The 21,209-nt window shown below is 51.6% G+C and overlaps 1 protein-coding gene across 1 annotated transcript in view; it reads left to right on the top strand.

Moving 5' to 3' along the window:
• The window catches only part of GALNT16 (polypeptide N-acetylgalactosaminyltransferase 16), a 90,418-nt gene that overhangs the window by 47,909 nt on the left and 21,300 nt on the right, over positions 1-21,209 (top strand). Inside the window, exons 2-7 of the mRNA XM_047079881.1 lie at positions 11,505-11,662; positions 15,288-15,386; positions 16,315-16,382; positions 17,092-17,157; positions 18,486-18,607; positions 20,848-20,935. Of these exons, the coding sequence (XP_046935837.1) occupies positions 11,505-11,662; positions 15,288-15,386; positions 16,315-16,382; positions 17,092-17,157; positions 18,486-18,607; positions 20,848-20,935 (601 nt within the window). The remainder of the gene's footprint in view (positions 1-11,504; positions 11,663-15,287; positions 15,387-16,314; positions 16,383-17,091; positions 17,158-18,485; positions 18,608-20,847; positions 20,936-21,209) is intronic.

The raw sequence follows: 21,209 nt of genomic DNA, 5'->3' as shown, positions 1-21,209 counted from the left end.
TCTCTCAAAAATAAGTAAGTGTTAAAAAAAATGAAAATGATGTTGTTGAACAGTCTTGGTCACACCAATTTATAATCTACTGACATATAAGGCCTCCTATTTCTTCAACCTTTCAAAATACTGAGCATTATACATATTATTCTTGAATTTGCCAAATCTGTAAGAAATTGTATCTTACTTTAATCTGCATTTATTTAATAATCAATGAAGCTGAATATCTTTCATTTCTCATTGGTCATTTTATTTCACATTGCTATGAACTACTTGTTCGTATCCTTTGTGTCTATGTTTCTGTTGAATTATTGGTCCTTTCTTCTTGATTTGTAAGAGCTCTTTGCATTTTGTTTTTTTTTTAATTTTTTTTAACTTTATTTATTTGAGAGAGACAGAGACAGCACAAGTGGGGGAAGGGCAGCTAGAGAGGGAGAGAGACTCCCAAGCAGGCTCCGCACTGCCAGCACAGAGCCCGATGTGGGGCTCGAACGCACAAAGCCGTGAGATCATGACCTGAGCCGAAATCGAGAGTCGGACACTTAACCAACTGAGCCGCCCAGGCGCCCAGCATTTTAAAGGAATTAGTTATTTGTTTGGCCTATATTTGGCTAATATTTTTTCCCCAGCACGATGTTTGTATCTTGACTTTGGGGTATTTTTAGACTTATAAGAATCCTAAGTCTTTATGTAGTTTTTGGTCTTTTTTGGTGACATTTGGATTTTATATTCAAGATTGCAAGAAACAAGAACAATGGGAACAAAAAGTAACTAACTTCTTCTGCATACTTTTTAATTTCCTTTTTAAATTTAAATTTTAGGACTCCTGGGTGGGTCAGTTGGTTAAGCGTCCGACTCTTGGTTTCAGCTCAGGTCATGATCTCACCATTTTGTGATTTCGAGCCCCGTGTCTGTCTCTGAGCTGACAGTGCAGAGCCTGCTTGGGATTCTCTGCCCCTCCCCCACTCACACTGTCTCTGTCTCTCTCAAAATAGATAAATAAACTTAAAAAAAAAAGATTTAAATTTAAATTTTGAGCCGCCTAGAATTTATTTTGGTTTAAGAAATGAACTCAGTGTTATTTGTTTCCATATCATCTGGTCACTTTTCCTAACATCATTCACAGAATAGCATATCTCTCCCTTCTCCCTCCCATTGGAAATGCAACTGTGCCAACCCTCCATATGTACTTGGTTCTATTTTTAACCTCTCTGTTTTCTTTTATTGATTTGTTTGGCTTTATACCAATAGTATCTTGCTATATAAAGTCTGCAGTCTTTCATATGTCTTAATATCTGGTAGGTCTATTTCCCTACCTTCATTTTTCATTTCTTCAGATTTTTCCTGATCACTCATGTTTAAATTCTTCTGGTTGAATCCTCCTCTCCCCAGCCCCCAGCCCCCCACCCCCCACCACCCCCCCCCCCCCCGCTGCCAACACACAGGATTTCACTGAATTTATAGATTAAGTCAGGGAGGAGTTATACCTCTGTATCACTGAGCCTTTTTCAAGAATGAGCCACATCTTCCCTTTAGGGTTCTGTTTAACCACAGGGTGGCCATCAAGGAAAAACATGGACGGACATATATACTAAGTGGTTTATTTAGATTACATTACAATGCATGACATGGTCATTGTGTTGTTGCTCATTAACAACGTATGGTTTGGTGCACTGTGCGAAACTGCAATGAATGAGGTGCATAACACTACATTTCTATTGATCTCAGCCATGATCAGATTATTTGTGTCTCTGATTTCTGCTTGAATACCACTGCAGCTTTAGCATATCCTAGCAGAACTAATCAAGAGAGCTCTATCCATTAAAAAATTTTAGGATTATCCCCGTTTCCAGATTTTTTGGCCACGTTGTATATTGCCCCTGGGTAGAATGCTGGGCTGTGGGGGAGGTGCCCATCTAGGGGCACGGTGCTGCTGTGGAGACATGTACTTGCCCCAGCAATGGAGTGCCCCTTAAAGAAAGTCACATGTGCTTTTTTTTCCCAGTTCCCCTTCCCCTCCTTTTTCTTTTTGCTTAATTTGATTTTTAAAGTCCGCCTTTGTGTAGAGCTACCTTACCATCCAGCAATTACACTATTAGGTATTTACCCAAAGGATACAAAAACGCAGATCGGAAGGGACGCATGCACCCCCATGTTTATAGCAGCACTACCAACAATAGCCAAGCTACGGAGACGGCCCAAATACTCACTGACTGACGAATGTGTAAAGAAGATGTAGAATACATGGAATGTTACTCAGCCATCAGAAAGAATGAAATCTTGCCATTTGCAACCACTTGGACGGAGCTAGAGCGTATTATGCTAAGCAAAATAAGTCAGTCAGAGAAAGACGAATATCATACGATTTCATCATAGGTGGAATTTAAGAAACAAAACAGATGAACATATAGGAAGAGGGGGGTGGAGAGAAGACAGGGAAACAAACCACAAGAGACTCTTAATGATAGAGAATAAACCGAGGGTTGATGGAGGGAGGTGGGTGGGGGATGGGCTAGATGGAGGATGGGTATGAAAGACGGCACTTGCTGTGCTGAGCACTGGGTGTTGTGTGCAAATGATGAGTCACCGAATTTTACTTCTGAAACCAATTATGCACTGTAGGTCAACAAACTAAAATATAAAAAAATAAATAAAAGTCTGCCTTTATAATGCTCTCTCCTGTTGGTGGGTATAACCTAATTATTTAATTCTATTAATTAGAGTATATATGAAGCACAGGTAATGTACCTCTAAACTTGATCTACAGTGTCAATAATGTACTGTGCCAGTTCACTACTCTAATTTGGTTTTTTTGTTCCAAAAAGTGTTGCAAACTGAGGCACCGGCCCATGATCAGGGCCTTGCTGAGTTCTGATGGGTTGGACTTGAACCTGGCCTCGCTTTGAGCCTCAGTGGGTGAGGCAGGAGGCCGTTGACCCTCTTGAAATAGTCATACTGGATGTGTTCTGTGTATTATATGGCCCATTATTGCTTTTATTTTTCTAGTTAATATCTGACAGGTTCAAGTTCAATGGTTTCTGAATATGAAACACCAGAAGTGCAATGGTAACTCACAAACACTGACACATTACACTTGTGTGATCTGCACCGTATGTTGGCCAGGAGTGTGTTTGTGGGGGCCCGGGGAGCCCTGAGGTGGCCCTGTCTTGGCCATTCGTTCTGCTCCCTTCCTTTCTCAGTCGCAGAGCTGTGTCGTTTGGGGGCTTGGTATGGTCAAGCAGACAAGAACCTGAACAAGAATCGGCTTTGTCCCCCTTTGCTGTGACTGCTGCTGAAGGTCACTAGGGCCTTGAGGACATGCCTGGCCGGAAAGACCGAGGAGGGCCAGGACTGACCCAAGGAAATTTAGTTATGTGCTGTTTTGGTCTGAGTAATACAAACTCTTACACTTTTCATTTTTTCCATGTCCTTTCTAGCCAAAGCAGAGAAATGTTTCCATGCCTATGTCAGGCCAACAGATGACAGCACTGGGCAAGTCCCCATCTGAGCCATGAGCTGATGCTCTGAACCCTGAGCCCAGCGGGGAGGCAGCCTCCAGCCTGCACTTGTCAGGGCCTGGTTGTGTTCCGGGCACCAGAGGCCAGCTTGTTTGGGAGCTGAGGGACTCAGTACTGGAAGGGGCCGCCAAGCACATCTGCGCCCGGGAGTAGTCTGAAGACACACAGAGAAAGCTTTGTGCTTAGGCTCCGCAGCCAGACAGCCTCAGTTCCAGTCCCAGCCCAGCCGCTCAGCAGCTGTGTGACGCTGGCGTGTTATTTTATCTCTCTGGGCCTCGGTTTCCACTTCTGTAAAATCAGGATCAGAAGAGCACCCACTCGGCAGGACGACTTGAAGCTGGAAATAAGCACCTAGTATAGCATCCAGCTCATAGTAGGCCCTCAGGGAGCTGTTGGCATCAGCTCATTACTGCAGCGGAGACCTAATTGTTCCTCACTCTGCAGCAGCTGCAACAGACTTGGGGGGGGGTGGTTGGGGACAGTAAGGCAGGGTTCTGGGACCCTTCAGAGACCCAGGAATGCTCTACTCAAGCCGAGTAAACGGGTAAGCAGCTGGGAACAGAGCTATCCCACCACGCGTCCCTAGCATTGCCCACCCTCAGAGTCCCTCCATCCCTAGATGACCTCTGGGCCAAGCAGAGTGTGGGAAAGGGGACCCAGGGAGCTTGGTTGGACCTGGAATCTCCCTGAACCTGAACAGAGACCATCTGGGGAATGCACTCCCCTTCTTTCTTGGTGAGACAGCTGAGTTCCAGTTGGCTCTGCTGATGGTGAAACAGTACAAACGGAGGCCAAAACCCAGACCCATGACGAGGCTCCTTGGAAAGAGGGTCAGGGGGGATGACCTCCAAGTCCCTCCTAGTCCTCCGTCCTGTGATTTCACCAGCCCATGACTAGCACTGGTTCCGTCCTGCCTCGATATAAAGCAGCGTCTGAGCCTTGCTAGCACCTTGGAACACCTGGAGAGCTTTAAGAACTCCTGATGCCAGGCTCCCACCTCCAGAGTGTCTGATTTAATTGGTCTTGGGTAGGGCCTGGGCATCGGGACTTTTTAAATCTTCTGATTCTTCTGATTCTAATGTGCAGCCAAGATCGACAATGACTGGTAAAAAGGCAGGTGAGCTAATAATAATGAATAATTACAGTGTATGTGCCAGAGACTGTGCTAAGCACATTATCTACATCATCTCCTTTAATTCTCACAATAATCCCCATTTTCCAGGTGAAGAAGTAGGCTCAGGAAGTGACTTCCCAAGGCCAGACAGCAGTCAACACTGGCATCCTAGCCCAGAGCCCTCAGATTTCCAAGGCCAGGCTGGTAACCCTTATGTAACTGCCTTCGAGGTCATGTGAAAACAGAAATGGGGACGTGTCTGGAGCAGGCCCCTGAGGGCCCCTGAATACCCTAGGCGAGTTTCCCTGTGCCCACGCTGAGGTGTTCGGCCCTGTGCCACCCCAGCATCTTGTCTGGTTGGATAGGACCAAGCGGGGGTTGGCTGCTTCCCCAGAACCCAGCGGCTTGGGTTTGCCGGCAGGGAGGCCCTGTGGGACCCGCCTTTTCATTTGGGAGCCTGACACCTTGCGCTCAGAGCTGGTGAATCATGTGCTTGGTTTCCCAGCCCTCCTGATGAATGGCAGTCTTTCAACTTAGGACACAGCATCAGATGAGATTTTGTTCCCAGGGGAGTGGGGAGTGGTTGGGAGCACATTTTGTTCGCCAGGTGTTTTGGGTTTAGAGCAGACTCAGACAAAAAGTCAGGAGCCATCCATAATATAGAACCAGAGGCTTTTTATTTGCAGTTTCACTGAAATTTAGTGAAAGGCAAGCCCAGCAGGTACCTGTTTTACTGGCAGTAAAAGGAAATTAGACAGCAGTTATTTAAAAGGAGTTTGAGTTGTTCAAATCTTCAATCTAGGGGTACATGTGTGTTTTAAAAGAAAGTTTACAAGGCTGGGGGATTTGGGGTTGAACTGTTTTTTGCTAAAAATGATGTGGAAAATATTTTCCTTTCTTATTTTCAACCTCCCCTTTTGCTGTTTGTTTCCTAAATTTAGCAGTCAAGAAGAAGTAAGCAAATCTAGCTGGAAAAAAACCTGAAGCAGGTCAGGCAGGATTCAAAGTTTAATTGAAGTGATGGACTGAAAATAAAACTCTCCAAAATGAGAAATCATTCTTCCCATTTTATAGAGCAGACTCATTATTTCAGCTTAAACAATTTCAGATGTGGTTGACCTTGTTGGACGTGGAAGTGCTGGGTTGGGCACTTCCCAAAAGGACAGACTGGGGAGGAGGCCACCGTCTTTAGACGTCAGCCAAGAGCTGTTGGAGGAGGCTGGAGGGCTGTGGGAGGCCCAGGAAGCTGTCACTCACCATCTCCCAACCCTCCTTCCTCACCCGGGGAACTCCAGGGGGCTCTTAAGTTATTGTCCAGATGGAACCCCCACCCCCACCCCAAAGCCTGACCACAACCCTGCCTGCTGGGGAAGGCTGGGCTTACCCCTCCTGACTCTGGGCTCAAGTCACTCGGCCAGATTCCAGGGACCAGCCTGATGTCTTGGAATGGTTGGCTGCCACCAAACTGTGTCATTGCCATTGGTGGCTCGTTTTTTGGTTTTGGTTTTTGATTTGTTTCTTACTTTTGGAGAATGGTTTTCTATCCATCGAAATGACTGAGGGACTGACATCTCTGGATTTTTGGTTATTAGAGAAGGACAGTCAACTCAAACTAGTTTATGCACACACACACACACACACACACACACACAAAGGGACAGATAGGTAGTAGATAGACAGGTAGGTAGGTAGGTAGGAAGGTAGATAGACAGATAGATATAGACAGATACCAAAAAAAAAACCCAAAAACCCAAGATGAATTTGAATCAGATATGACTAGCCCATGAGGAACCCCAAACAACATCACTATAGAGCTTTCTTTCTGTCTCTTGGCTCTGATTGTTTCTTCTTGGCTTCCTTCTCCAGAGAAAATTTCTTCATGTGGTAGGCAAGAAGACTTTGCCTCCCAAGCTTAGCAGTGATGATAAAAAGAGCTCATCTTTTTGTTTTAAACCTGCCTATTGTATGAATGTATGTATGTATGTATGTATTTTAATGTTTATTTATTTGAGAGAAAGAGAGCACACATGCACACGTGCAAGCAAGAGAGAGGCAGAGAAAGAGGGAGAAAAAGGATCCCAAGCAGGCTCCATGCTGCCAGTGCAGAGCCCAGCATGGGGCTCGATCCCATGAAAGACCATGACCTGAGCCAAAATCAAAAGTCGGACACCCAATCAACTGGACCACCCACCCAGGCACCATAAGAGCTCATCTTACAGAAAGTTCTCAAAATGGGGGCACCTGGGTGGCCAGTCAGTTAAGACTCTGACTCTTGATTTCAGCTTAGGTCACGATCTCACGGTTGGTGAGATGGAGCCCTGCATGCATCTCTGTGCTGACAGTGCGGAACCTGCTGGGGATTCTCTCTCTCTCTCTCTCTCTCTGCCCCTCCCCTGCACTTGCATGTGCGTGCGTGTGTACATTTTTTTCCTCTCTAAATAAATAAATAAACTTAAAAAAAAAAGTTCCAGGATGGATTCTGATTGGCCCAGATTGAGTCGAGTGACAATTCCTTCATCCATCCCTGTGTCCGGGAGTGCACTCGCCTGGGCCTTGTGCCCATCCCCGTGGTGGAGATTGAGGTGTTGGTAGGGCAGGAGGACAGTGATTAACAGCTCAGCCAGGAGATAGGAGTGGGAAGGAAATCCCCAAGGCAAGCAGAAACTACCCTGCCACCCACTTTGGTCCATCTCAGCTCCAAGTAATGTGTTAGCCAAGTACATGTGTGTGGGAGGGGGAAGGGGGACGAGTGAGGTCATGACAGCTCATTGCTCATGCGTTCATTAGCCATTGATCTTGAAGCCTACCTTCACACAGGCACTGTTCTGGGTTTTGGGGTCCAGCACTAAACAAAACAGATGGCCCCTGCCCTTGTGAAGCTTCTATTCTCGTGGGGAGAAGCCGTCAAGAAGATAAAATAAACAGAATACACACGTAGAACACCAGATGACACTAAGTGCCATAAGGAAATATAGAACAAAGAGGGAAGTTAGGGGGTGTGAGCGTGGGGCTGAGGTCATAGTGTTACCGGTAGTGGTTGGGGAAGGCTCACCGGAGAAGCAAAGTTTGAGCAGAGCCCTGCAGAAGGGTGAAGGAGGGAGCCACGCAGAGACCTGGAAGAGCCTTCCAGAAGGAACAGAAGGGCTGAGGGGAAGGGTGCCGGCAGGCTCAAAGAACATGAGGCTAGTGTGACCAGAACAGAGCCCGGGAGGCAGCAACGGCAGAACCCGAGTCCGGTGTTAACTGGGCCCCCACTCACGGAGCGTCCTGGGCCACTGTGCCTGGGGGGAGAGTGAAAGCCACTGGAGGTCACAGGATGCGTCAAAGAATCCCATTTGTTCTCTGTGTTTTTCTCCCCTGTTGATTATACTTGAGACAGGGACAATATTTAGGTATTCATTCCTTTGCTCATGCATTCGTTCCTTTATTCAGCAGACATCCACTCAGTACCTACCACGTGCCAGGTGCTGGGAGCCCAAAGGCGGGGAGCTCACCTTCTAGTGGAAAGGAAAGAGAAGGAAAGCACGGACATCAGTGTCACGTGATGCAGGAATTGCACAAAGAGCTCCAAGTGCCTTCGTCCCCTCCAGAAAGGGCAGCAGTACGCCTCCCATCCAGAGGCTCCAACTGGCTCCAAGCCCAGGATCTTGGGTCTCTCGGGCTGGTCCAGATATAGCTCCCCATAGTCCTGAAGCCTAGAGCCAAAGGATGCATTTACCCCTCGCCAACGTGCTTAGTAAGCAGTGTGGGTGGGAAAACAGGAGAACAGCTACACACTTCCCCTTTAGAAGAGGGGAGAAGGGGAATAGCATTCACTGGTCACCAATCCATGATGCATGCGCCATCTCTGGACTGTTCCAGCTAGGCTTGGGATGGGATGAAGTTCCTTGGCCCATGCTCCAGCTACCCGTGATCTGATTGAGGGTGGGGATATTTCTTCATGATCTTCCATGGCCACGTCTGGCATGGGGTGGGGAGCAAGGAGGGGTGATCTGGACTCCTAGATTTCTTTTCTGGGGTCCATACTGCTTTTTGTTGATTTCTATCTTCCCATCCTCTTCCACAGTGTCTGCACGTACTAGACTTTCAGGAAATATTTGTTGATTTAGCACTAGCGGTACGCCCATAGGACACCACTGTGGATGCGCAGGGCAGGGGTCTCAGTCAGGCTGTGGAGCATCAAGGGGAGGGGCACATCGGGGATGACCCCTGGATGTGTTGCCTGGAGGACCAGGGGGTTCGCCCTGCCCCCCTCTGCAAAAGGCAACGCAGGAGAAGCAGCAGCTTTGGTGATCAGTGAGGAATTTGTTTTGAGGTGTTGGGTTAGAGGTACCCATGGGACATTCAAAGGTCTGCAAGTCTCAAGATCAAAGAACAGGGCCACAGGAAATGAGCTGCGGGTGTGGGCTTGTAAACGGGGGTTAGATACCAGGTAGAAGAGTTCTGGGTGGTGCCTGCCGGGTAAGGCCAGGGAGGCGCTGGATAGAGGAAATTAAAGCCCCGCAGAGGTCACATCCTACCCTTCCTCAGTGTCTCCTCCACTTCGGCTGACTCAGAGCCAACTAATGTTTCAGCTCCCGGCCCCAGAGATGCTGGGTCAACGTGAAAGCAGAGCTAAGACCTCTGGGAGGGAGCAGGAACTGTGTTTCCATGGCACCCCTCTTCACAAGGTGGCTCACAAGTGAAGGGTCTAACCATGGAGGACAGTTGGAGCAGCAGAGGCTATGGATCTGCTGAGGGAGCAGCAGGCATTTCTGGACATCTTTGAGGGTGTCTAGCTTAGTTTTGAGGCCCTGAAGGGACTAAGCCCTTTAAGGCAGGAAGGTAGCTGGCTGGGGATGGGGGAAGCACCTCTTCCTTCTGGCACACGGGATTGCTCAGTGGCGCTCTGCTCAATGAATGGGTGGCTAGATGAAGGAGTGAGTGAATTCAAGCGTTCTTAAATGAATGAATGATCAGATGGGCCTTGGAACTTGCAGAGGGGTGTCCCAGTGCCTGGTAGATGGGCCACTCTTAATCAATGTTTATTGGGCGATGGGTGAGTGTGGGATGAGGGCTCAGAGGTTTCCTGAGCCCGCAGAGTGGCCAGAAGTCCTAAATAAATAAACACGGTTATTTCCCACAGTTGACTTGCAGGATAATAAAGCGGCATCCTCTCCCTTCGGGAGCTTTCTGCACTTCTTTTATTTTGCCTCAGCCATCAACTGGAGGCTGCTTGCCATTTCTCTGACCTGTGCTGGGAGGGATGCGGGAGGAGGGTGGGGGGGGAGGCAGAGTTAGCACCCCACCTTCTCCCAGGTGGGAAGGACCCAGAGCACCTCTTGTGTTCCCTCTCAAAGTTGGACATCCTTCTAGCAATCCAAGACTCAAGTCAGAACAGTCTCCCCTGCCCTCTCCCTCCCTCCTTCCATCTTTCCTGAAATGGACTTCCAGTCCAGGGGGGCTGTGCCACATCTGTCCAGTCCCTGGCATGGCGCCAACTCCGAATACCGCAGTGGCACAGCTGTGGTCACCATCCTGAGCATGTGTGCGTAGCGTGGGGCTGGGCCCAGTGGACACGAGGAAACCTCCCTCACTGGCTCTGCCCTTAGGGGGCTCAGGGACTGGCTCCCAGGACAGGATGAAGCTGGAGGCTGGAACCCTACAGGGAGGCAGCTTTGATGAAGATACTCCTGGAGGCTTCTGCACTCTTGTGTCGTGAGGCTGGGGGCTAGGCTCCCAGGGGGACACAGAGGCCCCGGGCCACTGTGGATGTGCTCCAGAATCACCCAACACCTTGCTCTCCTCTTCCCCAGGTCCGGCCGCCTTCCAGGGACCATCCCTCTAGAGCTAGACCTGTGATGGGGTCCTCATGCAGAGGGTCTATGTATGGGCGATCCTCACCCACCTTCCTGCTGCCTCTGGGGGCCCACAGCTCCCGCCCAGGCTGCCGGTCAGGCAGAAGGGTTGTAGTTGGGATGCCTCATGGTTGGTGATATTTCAAAGCACGCTGGGAAACATCCGGCCAGCAGCTTGGTTCAAATAATGAGATGTCAGGATCCATCTATCTATCCATTCATCTCAGATGTGTCCTTCCCCCAGGTCTTTCGTGGGGGGACTTTGGGACCACATAGTGGGGTGTGGCTAAGAGGAGAGAGGCTGGGCCATGGCATCTGTCATCCATCACTCCCCAGCTCTTAGCACCTGTGAGCCAGGAGCTCTGACACAGGGCTACTCCAGCAGCACCGCACAAGTCCCCGAGAATATGCATCATTGTCTGCGTTTGCCTTCTAGCAGCTCTGGCATGAGCCTGGAGGGGCCTGCTTGTCCTCACAGGTAGTTCTCTGTGCAGCAGCTTGTCCGAGCTCTGGGCGTTTCACCGATTAGGCACTTCCTACATGCTGAGCCGGTGTCAGGCCCAAGTTCATCCATAGGAGGCCGCAGGCTGCTTGACAACCTCCAGCTTGTTTGGTGGTCCCCTCAGGACCCCTCATCCTGGGAGTCGCCTTCTCCAAATCCCGCAAAGAGAATGACCTTCAGGGTCAGAACAACCAGTTTGAATCCAGAACCTGTGACTTACTAACACTGACCTTGGGTTTAGAAAAAAAAATAGATTTCTTTTTTTTCCTAGAGCAGTTGTAGGTACACAAAACTAAGCAAAAAGTACACAGAGTTTCCGTATGCTCCCTGTACACATGAGGGTACTGTTTTTTAACTTCTTGAGCCTCAGTTTCCTTAGGCTCAAGAAATAACGGGGGAAATAACGATCTCCTGCTCACAGAGTTGGGATAAGGCACAGATGAGGCAACGCAGTTAGCTCCTGCCTAGTAGTAAGTACTTTGCACACAGTGGCTGCTTTTTCCTCCTGCCCGGGACCTCTCTGATGCTGACCTTTGTCTCAGGTGACAGGAACACCCTCCAGAGGCTTTGATGAGAAGGCGTACCTGGCAGCCAAACAGCTGAAGGCTGGAGAGGACCCTTACAGGCAGCATGCCTTCAACCAGCTAGAGAGTGACAAACTGAGCCCCGACCGGCCCATCCGGGACACCCGCCATTACAGGTAAGACCTCCATTGTGCCAAGGGAGAAAGAAAGGTGGAGGGAAGGGCCAACACCACTTAGCTTGCTTCCTTTTGGTCATGTGGATTTGAGAAATGAGAAAGATTTTGGACGCCTGGGTGGTTCAGTCGGTTAAGTGCCCCACTTCAGCTCAGGTCATGATCTCATGGCTCATGAGTTCAAGCCCCACATCAGGCTCTGTGCTGACAGCTCAGAGCCTGGAGCCTGCTTCAGATTCTGTGTCTCCTCTCTCTCCCCCTCCCCCGCTCACATTCTGTGTCTCTCTCTCGCAAAAATAAATACACATTTAAAAAAAAAAAAAAAAAAGGAATGTGAAAGATTCCCTCAGACACTCAGGAGACTCAGAAACCCAGTCTAGTTACTGAGACACTCAAACCCTCACCCTCCGTTGTTTCCCTGACTCTTCTGTTTCACTGACCTCCTGAGGGCCTGAGAAGGCCAAGGAAACTCAGCTGGGGCTGGGGAAGCCCTTCAGCACCTCAGTCCAGCGTCCCAGTGAGAGGGACCTGCCTGGGGACCGCACGGAGGACTGAGGGGGTGGCCGAGCCTGCTGGTGGTGCCTGAGGTGGAGAGGTGCCACCAACCGTGCCCACACTGTGCAAACAGTGCAGTTCTGTGCACTGCCCCATCGACATCCCTTCCCTTCTCCTCTGCTGCCCCGGCTTCCACAGCAGTGGAAGCATTTCCCAGAAAAGCTTCCCAGCCTTGCTCTTGGTTCTGTCAGTATGGTAGGTGGGAGAGGCCCCAGAGCAGACCAAGGACGCCTTCCATGATGATTCTCGCTCTGATTCCACCCGGTGTGAGTGACCGACCTTGGGGAAGTCATCAAGCCCCCCTCCTTGGTTCAGGTCCTTGACGTGTCCTGTCTAGATTATAGTCACCACCTCCAGCGCCCTCTTCCTGCCCTCACCTATGGGAACAGTCTGAGCCCCTCCACCCGAAGTGCAAGCCACCCCTGCTGACCCCGAGCCTCTGCTCCTTTTCCCCCTAGCACTTAACGCTCCTGCAGTCTGATACCCTCCTGCCCCTCTCCCTGTCTGTGCACACTCCACCGGAACCCCCGCCCCCACCACCTGCACCTTCACGACTCCCCTCAGTGTCCTCTCCTCGGGGCAAGGCTCCTTGCCAACCCAGGCTGGTTTGGGGGCTTCCTCTGTACTCCGTGCAGACAGATCAGCAAGGGCCTGTTGGAGCTGACCACTCACGGGCCTGCAGTTTTGAGTGACCATCATGGGCTGGGCTGGACCTAGCTGTGTACCCAGGGCCGGGCTGGTCCTGATTTGAGGGTAGGTGAGGATGACGCGGGCCAACATTGCTTTTCCTTCTGAAGCGGCTGCTCCACAGCACAAAAGGTGTATGAAGTAAGGGTGCAGAAGGGGACAGGCTTCTAGCACCTTCCTTGTCGGTCATGGAGATGCGCCTGAAATCCAGTGGGCTTGCAGCCTGTCAGAGTGAGATGGATGTTGAGTTGGGGGGCGGGGCCCAAACTGTCCTCGCTGTCCTGGAATCCCAGCGCTGCCAGCCTCCAGAAACTCACGCTGCCAAATAGGACAATAATCCTGCTACTTGGGGAGACCCCCACCCAGGTCCAGGGGCCAGCTCAGGTCTCAGAAGCTCTTTCTTGGTCCTGGTGCAGAGTCTACCTGCACTGTGGGGTCTACGAGGCCATGTCCACACAGCTCCACTTGGAGACCTTCCTTGGAAGCCCTGGCCATGGCCAAGGCCTAGAGGTTCTGCAGACCCAAATCTCTGAACTGACCCAGGGTTAGCCTGGATCACCTCTGTCCTCCCTCCCACCAAGCCCCCAACCCCCACCTTCTCAGGTGTTCACGGAAGAACTTAAAGGAGGAGTTCCTCTTGGGACGACGCGTGTTTTAAAATGAGACTCTTCAAATCCAAGGCAGGAGTGGGTTGGTGAGCGCACGCGTGTGTAAGGGGAGCAGCCAAGGTGCTGGCTTTCGTGCACTGGGGTGAGCCACGCTCTTCTCCTGGCCCTCCAGACTGCAGCTTCTGCTGGACTCCAAACTGTCAGGCTAGTTCCTAGCCCAGCCTCGATCTCCCTCAAGGGGAGCAGAGAGACCAGGCAGGGCAGACCTACTAGCATCACAAAGAAAACCCCACCAGCCCCAAACTCAAAACGTAGGCATGGAACAAACCTCTTCAGAGGCTCTTGGCTCCTGGGAGCCAGATTAATCCCCATCCTCATAGTTATAAATCCCAGAGAAATGCAGAGTGGAGAGGGTTGGAGGGGGCGGGTGGGGAGGGGGTCAAGTTCATCCCCCCAGATGGGGTATGGGGAGGTTGGCCACTTTCAGGTGAAGAATGGGCATCACTATCCAGGGTCTCTGCTTCCTGGGCACAGGATAGTTAGGGTTCACAGTGAGAGACCTGGCCCCCTAGAGGTCAGTGCCGGGGGGGGGGGGGGGGGGAGGGGGGGGCTGAGCTGGGCACCCGGGAGGTGGCTACTTCTTCCAACACTCCCCAGCTCAGCAGGCCAAGCCCACCCCCAACCCCAAATCCACATGCCTCTGGGAGGATGCACTTGGAAAGTCTGGCTTCTCAGGGGGGCAGGGGTGAGTCTCCCTACCCCTCCACCCCTCCTACTCCCCGCATTGCTTCTCAAGGAGAATTATTTTAAAGCCTCACAGGATTCCTCCCAGGGGGGTCCCAGGCTGGTGGAACTCCTGCCTGCCTGACCCAGTCCGCTCCGGCAGGGCAGGAAATGGGCCTGGGAATTCGACTATAAGCTGCTGTCAGTGGAATGAATGCTGGAATAAAAAAACAGTCACTGCCGAAATAGTCAGAGAGCAATTGTAATAAAGAAGAAGATTGCCATGAAAACCAACTGCCTTCCCGCCGGCCCCAGGAACACGAAGAAAAGCATTCGCAGTAGCAACAGGGCTGAAGGCTGGCAGGAATGGATTGTTTTAATTCCTTTTCCTGAGGAGGGGGAAGCCAATGCCTAAAAATGTGGGAGAAGGTGAGCCCAGAGCTGTGCGGGGAGGGAGCGGGGTAGCAGGAGCTGCTTATGGTGTCTTCTCAGAGGCTTCTGTTTGCTCCAGAGGTCCAGGGCTCGGGAGGAGGGAGGCTGCTCCCCTGCCGGGTGTCACCGGCCTGCTGTCAGTATTGGGCAGTAAGTATCGGGAGTCACATGCGGGCAGAATGGGGGTGATTCCTCTCCAGATCCCACAAATGTCATGAGCCAGGAGAAAGAAGCGACAGGTGCCAGGCACAAAACAGAGGCTGTTCCCTCTTGTCCCCCATGTCTCTGTCTCTATCGGGCGGGGAGTTCTGTCTGCTGGCCCCAGGCTGGGGCCCGGAACGGTGCCTGCACATGGTGGGTCAGAACCCTCATAAACGCTTCACTCCTAGGTCTTTGGCAAAGGTGACTGGGCCTGGGAAGGTGCCCCAACCTGTGGCTCCAGGGTGGGCTGCGTGGGCACGGAGGAGCACTCCGTGGAGGGGCAGGCTCGCACCCTGGTTTTGGCTAGCCTTCCCAATCCCACAGTGGTATTCCAGGGGGCAGCAGGCTGGACAGAGAGAAGCCTCAAGCCTGCCCTGAGGAGGCTCTCACAGTGCCCTCTGACCTCTGTGCTCCATTCTCAGTTGCCCCTCTGTGGCCTACTCCGCCGACCTGCCAGCCACCAGCGTCATCATCACCTTCCACAATGAGGCCCGCTCCACCCTCCTGCGCACGGTGAAGAGGTAAGCCACCCCTTGGGACCCTCATCTCAGTAGTGCTGCTCCCCGAGGCCTCAGGGAGCGCTGCCAAGCCCCTGGCAGGGGGGCACGGGGGCAGGGGGGCACAATGGGACAAGGTGCTGGGCCAGGCAGCATGAAGACCGTGGCCACTGGGAGGGGGAGTCCAATCCTTCTGAGAGGCTGGGGCTGGGAGACCCCAGAAATCCAACTGATATCGGGATGCACAAACACAATGTCAAGTCCCCAGGACAAGGGCAAACATTCTAGGTTCAGGGGCCAAGGGAGGCAGGGATGGACATGAAGCCTCAGGTGGATGAGTGGCAGGCCAGTAGGTGTCTGTCAACAATTCAGAGGGAGGTGCTCCTCTGTCCTCCTAAACTTGGTCCTGTGGTCCAGTACAACTCCTACTCACCCCATTTCTTTAATGAGAACAGGATGTGGAAAGGAATGCCCAGTGGTATTCCAGGGATTAAGGAAGCATGGGTTTCTTTTACCAGGGAGTGGAGGAAGAAGAAGGACGGTGGGAAGGAAAGTGGGAAAGGGCTTCCCTGGGAATACCCCTGCTAACCCATCGGGCCAGGAGACTCGCTAGCTTTCTAGGCAGGCAGTTCGGGGTCCAGCTGTGTATTGCCCCCGGGCAGGGCTTGTTAAGCCTAAGCAGCCAGGGCAGCTACAGGTCCTGTCTACACTGGAGCAGTTACCATCACCTGTCCGGCACAAGTCCCCGCAGGTGCAGGGGCGGCCGGGTCTCCGGAAAAGCCCGGAGAACACATTGTTCCTCAGCCGCTGCTCAGGGCCCAGAAGGTTTGCAAGCAGCTGCCGGTGGCCAGTGTGCTGGCCCCTGAGCTGGGTGGTGGGGGAGCTCTGTGGCAAAGAGAGGTAAATGGAAGGTGGCCCCTGAATCCGGGATCCTCTGTCCCCATCCTTCTAGTGTCCTGAACCGAACTCCAGCCGGCCTGATCCAGGAGATCATTTTAGTGGATGACTTCAGTTCAGATCGTAAGTTTGCACTTTCTGTTTTTCGCATCCCTCCAAACCCTCCTTCCCCCAGAATGTGGAGGCCAACTCTCCGGAGGTCATCCTGGACCTCACAGGCAGACCTCTGCCCCCGACCAGATCTTCAGTCTTTTCTGGGTGCCCTCCCTGACTCTGCTCCCAGGTGCCAAAGGAGGGGAAAGAGTGGTGTTTTGTTTTGTTCTGTGTTTATTTATTTATTTATTTAAGTCATCTCTACACCCAAAGTGGGGCTCAAACTCACCACCCCGAGAGGAAGAGTCCACGCTCTTCTGACTGAGCCAGCCAGGCATCCCAGAGTGGTGGTGTTTTTGGATGGGACACCCCAGAGATGACCTTTTTAACAACTGAAACAACACCAGTATAGCATCCTTTGTTATTACAACTGCCATATGCTGAGGATTGTCCCTTCAGTGTGGCTATGCTGGTGTTGGCCCTGCGCCCTACTAGTGCTCTCTGGCGCCCCCTGGGGGCAATCCCATTAGTACAGGCATTCCTCCGTCTGGCCTGGGAGTGGGGCACAGGGCAATCCTTTGGCCATTAGAGATGACCGTGCTCCTGCGTGCCTCCCCAGCCCCAGCCCCTTCCCTGGGCTCGCCATGGGACACCTTCTGGGCAGTTCCAGGGGCGACCGAACCCCTTAGGGCCTGATGCCCCTGTCTGAATGAGCTTGCTTCCTTCTCCTCACCTTCAGCTGAAGACTGTCTGCTCCTGACCAGGATCCCCAAGGTCAAATGCCTACGCAACGATCGGCGGGAAGGTAAGTTCTTGAACCCGAGGTGTCACCGCAGACCTGTTTTGGCCTAGACCTCCGCCCCTCCCCACTCCCTTTTGGAGCCATGTCACGGTAAGCCAGCACGCGCCTGCCGCATTCCGGGTGGCCAGGAGCAAGGTCTGTGGAAAGACGCTTCTTTCCACAGCCACGGCATGACTGTAGGCGAGTTGCTCTACTTCTGGCTGCCTCGGTTGTCTCTTCTGAGAAATGGAGTCAATAATTGTACCCTTTCTTCCTTGCATGGCTGCTGTAAGGATTAAATGGGATAGGCCATGCGGAAATGCTTTGAGAAAATCAAAGGGCACTATCAAGCAGATGTAACCTCATTTCCAATCAAGAAGAGTTTTGGAGCATCGTCCACAGCACAGGATTGTACATGGCACTCTAGGAGGCACTTTGTACTTCTTCTGAAGTATGAAATGTGGTCCCTGCCCTTGGAGAGCTTATTGTAAGGCCAAGGAGTCAGAATCTACCGCAGGGACAGGCTGGCCATGATTATGTGGGGGTAGAATGGAGACCGCAGGACAGGGGAGGGACCGGGGAGTGGGCCTTGACTGGGTGAGGACGTTGTGAGACAGGGGAGCGGGAACGGGCAGGGGAGTCCGGGCTCGAGGACACTGCAGGCACTGACGTTGGTCTGGCACAGGTACACATGGGATACTAACAGCCCTTTTCCTGAGTCCTCCCCGCAGCAGACAACCACGTTGCCTGCCTGCGTTCTCACGTTCTTGCATTCACTCCACATAACAGCCCATTGTTTTGCACATAAGAAAATGGGGCTTAAGGAGGTTTAGGAATGCGCCCAGGGTAATGGGTAGAGGAGCCAGAATTCCAACCTGGAGGAGGGACCCCACCCTTAACCTCCCTTACCTCCTCCCTGCCAGGGAGAATCTGGGCCTGGTCAGCAGGGGAAGTGGTGGGGTGAGGATAGATGGCAGAGGACCTTGGAAGCCAGAGAAAGGCATTTGGACTTGATAAGGCAGGTAGGAGGGAGCCACTAAAGGTTAGAGAGAGAGAGAGGTGAGAGGTGTGATTAAGAAAGAACTGTCAGTCTAAGGAGACCTTCTAACTGGCGTGGAAGAGGCCAGAGAGAGACTTCTAGCAAGCACAGGGCTGTAGGTACCTTTAGGCCTAGGAATATATTGTTTCCTGAGGGATTTGCCCAACACAGGTGTCAACTTTTGATTACAATCACAGTAACTCAGAGGAAGCCTTGACCCCTGAAGGGTGCAGAGCCCTGAGACTTTTGAGGGACGGGGGGAAAGCAAATCGGCCCAGTCCCAGTTACCAATCCCTGTCCATTCCCATTGCAGGGCTGATCCGGTCCCGAGTCCGTGGGGCAGATGTGGCCACAGCTGCTGTCCTCACCTTTCTGGACAGCCACTGTGAAGTGAATACCGAGTGGCTACAGCCTATGCTGCAACGGGTAAAGGAGGTGAGCCTGTCTGTCCCTACAGGATCTCTGTCCCTTGGGATGTGCCCACCATGTTCTTGGCATGAGGGCATGTGAATAGTCTTTGAAGTTGGACAGGCAGAGTAGGGGCCTAAAGAGTCTGCCCCCTCCGGAGTGACTCCATGTTATGGAGCTTTCTCCTCTGAAAATGGGGGTAATTGTAATATTTGTCTCATGAGGTTGTTGTGAGAATTCATTTGGATGAGAGCTTGGGTGAGCTATAAAGCTCCTATTCCTAATGGTGTTGTTTTCTTCCTGGGGGAGACGGGTCCTGTGCTGGGGCAAGAGGTATTTTCAGGTCAAGGCTGGGAAGCCTGAGAAGGAAGGAGAGGGGGATGGTGTCCTCAAGGAGAGATGAGGGCAGGGGGCCCTTACTACATGCCAGTTTTATGCTAGAAGGCAAGGGTAGGAGAAATGGAGGATAGGATGAGGTGATTACAGATCAACCATAAAAAGACCACCCAACTTAAAAATGGGCAAAAGATTTGAATGGACATTTCTTCAAGGCAGATGCAAATGGCCAACAAGCACATGAAAAGATGCTAAAAAGAAAAGAAAAGAAAAGATGCTCAACATTATTAAGACTTGAGGGAAATGCAAGTCAAAACCCCAGTCAGATACCACTTGATACGTACAGGATGGCTGTAACCAAAGATGGACAGTAACAGGTGCTGGCGAGGATGTGGAGAAGTAGGAGCCTTTTCACTCATTGCTGGTGAGGACGTAGAATGGTGCAGCCACTTTGGAAAACAGTCTGGCAGTTCCTCAAAAGTTTAAACATGGAGTTACCACATGACCCTTGCAGCTGCTGGGTGTATACCCAAGAGAAATGAAAACATACTCCACGCAAAAACTTGTACAGGAGTGTTCAGAGCAGTATTATTCAGAGTAGCCAAACTGTGGAAACAGCCCAAAGTCTGCCAACTGATGAATGGGCAAACAAATGTGAGGCAGCCATGCAATAGGATATTAGCCATAAAAAAGAATGAAGTCCTGATACATGCCACAATAAGGATAAAAACATTTCCCTAAGTGAGGGAAGCAGGTCACAAAAGGCCACGTATTATATGATTCCACTGATGCGAAGTGTCTAGAATGAAACAAAGCCACAGAAATAGAAAGGAGATTAGCAGTTGTGAGGGCAGGGAGAGGCGGTTGGGAAGTGACCGCTAACAGGCACAGGGGCTCTTGTCGGGGTGATGAAAATGTTCTGGAATTAGATAGGGGCGGTGGGTGCACAATGTTGTGAATATACTATAAGCCACCAAACTGTATACTTTAAAATGGTGAATTTTATCACATGTCAATTATGGCTAATAAAATTGTTATAAAAATGGGAATTAGATCTCAGGACAAAAAGGTCTTTAAAAAGGAGACGGCGAGGCCCCCGCAGGGCTCTGTGAGAAACTATGAGTGGTCTCCCCTGCTCCGCCGTCTCCCAGGCTCTTGTGGTCCTGAGATGGGATGTAAACTGAGGGGCAGAGCTGGGTTCCAAGTTGCGGACAAGAGGATTTTGAGGGTCCGCGCAGAATGCGTGGAGAGAAGAGGCTCTGTTCTGTGTCCCTCCACGGAGGGAGAGAGAAGAGAAGGCTGATGGCAGTTGATAGTTTTGCACAGGGTATATGACATGATCCACCAACACCATTACCCTTGGATAAAATTAACATTACCCACCAATGGGGGTGGATTCGTGTCTTGGGGGATGAAGGGTTCCTTGAAGTGGATGTGGCATAAGAGAGTGACACCCAGGTTGCACAAGGACCGCGGAGTCCCTGCCCTCAAGCTGCTGGTGGTCCGATTGGGAAGACTCAACGCAAACGTGTACAAAGGTGGATGACAGTTAATAGAACCACAGTTCAAACCAGCAACAGAAGAGCCACGTCAGTGGCTCAGTGCCCCAGGAATTGTCTGGACTGTAATTGTGAGAACAGCTCAACAGAGGAAGAAATCCCCAGCCTGCAGCCATCAGGCAGGGCTTCATTGAGGAGGTGAGATCCCAGCAGGGCTCAACCTGGTGTGAGAAGAAGAGGCTGGGAGAGCACTGTGCCCAGGGAACCCAGGTGGGACCTTCCGGGAGCCTGGATGTGGTGCTGCAGGACAGGCTTCCGGGAACCTGACATGTTCTGCAGGAAGGGCTGGGTGCTCCACGCCTTGAAGAGCAGGTGGCTGGGCCTTTCTTCGAGGAGTCCCTGGCCTCACACCATCTCTCGTTCCTCGCCTAGGACCACACCCGCGTGGTGAGCCCCATCATTGATGTCATCAGTCTGGACAATTTTGCCTACCTCGCTGCATCTGCGGATCTTCGAGGAGGTGGGTCTGGCCCCCGGGGGGGGGGGGGGGGGAGGAGCCGCAGGCTTGAAAGAGGCAGGTGAGGGCAACCTAAAGCCCTGGGTTTGGTGCTCTTCCTCCTGGTGTGCAGGAGCGTCTCACTCCACCCCCTTACCTCCAGAACATGGAAAGGGATAGTGTAGAGCCCCGAGGTTGGGGACAAAGCCCTCTGGCACAGTCAGTGATAGCTCCAAGCTAGTCTTTTGTCTTTCTCTCTCTGCAAACACTGACACATCCTTCCCCAATGCTGCCAGCC

The sequence above is a fragment of the Lynx rufus genome, unplaced genomic scaffold, assembly GCF_022079265.1.
Source record: "Lynx rufus isolate CCGP_SWC_20201006 ecotype Redwood Valley unplaced genomic scaffold, mLynRuf1.p SCAF_17, whole genome shotgun sequence".
In the NCBI taxonomy this organism is placed as follows: domain Eukaryota; kingdom Metazoa; phylum Chordata; class Mammalia; order Carnivora; family Felidae; genus Lynx; species Lynx rufus.
The sequence above is the reverse complement of the archived record's forward strand: the minus strand, read 5'-3'. Positions and strand labels throughout refer to the sequence as shown.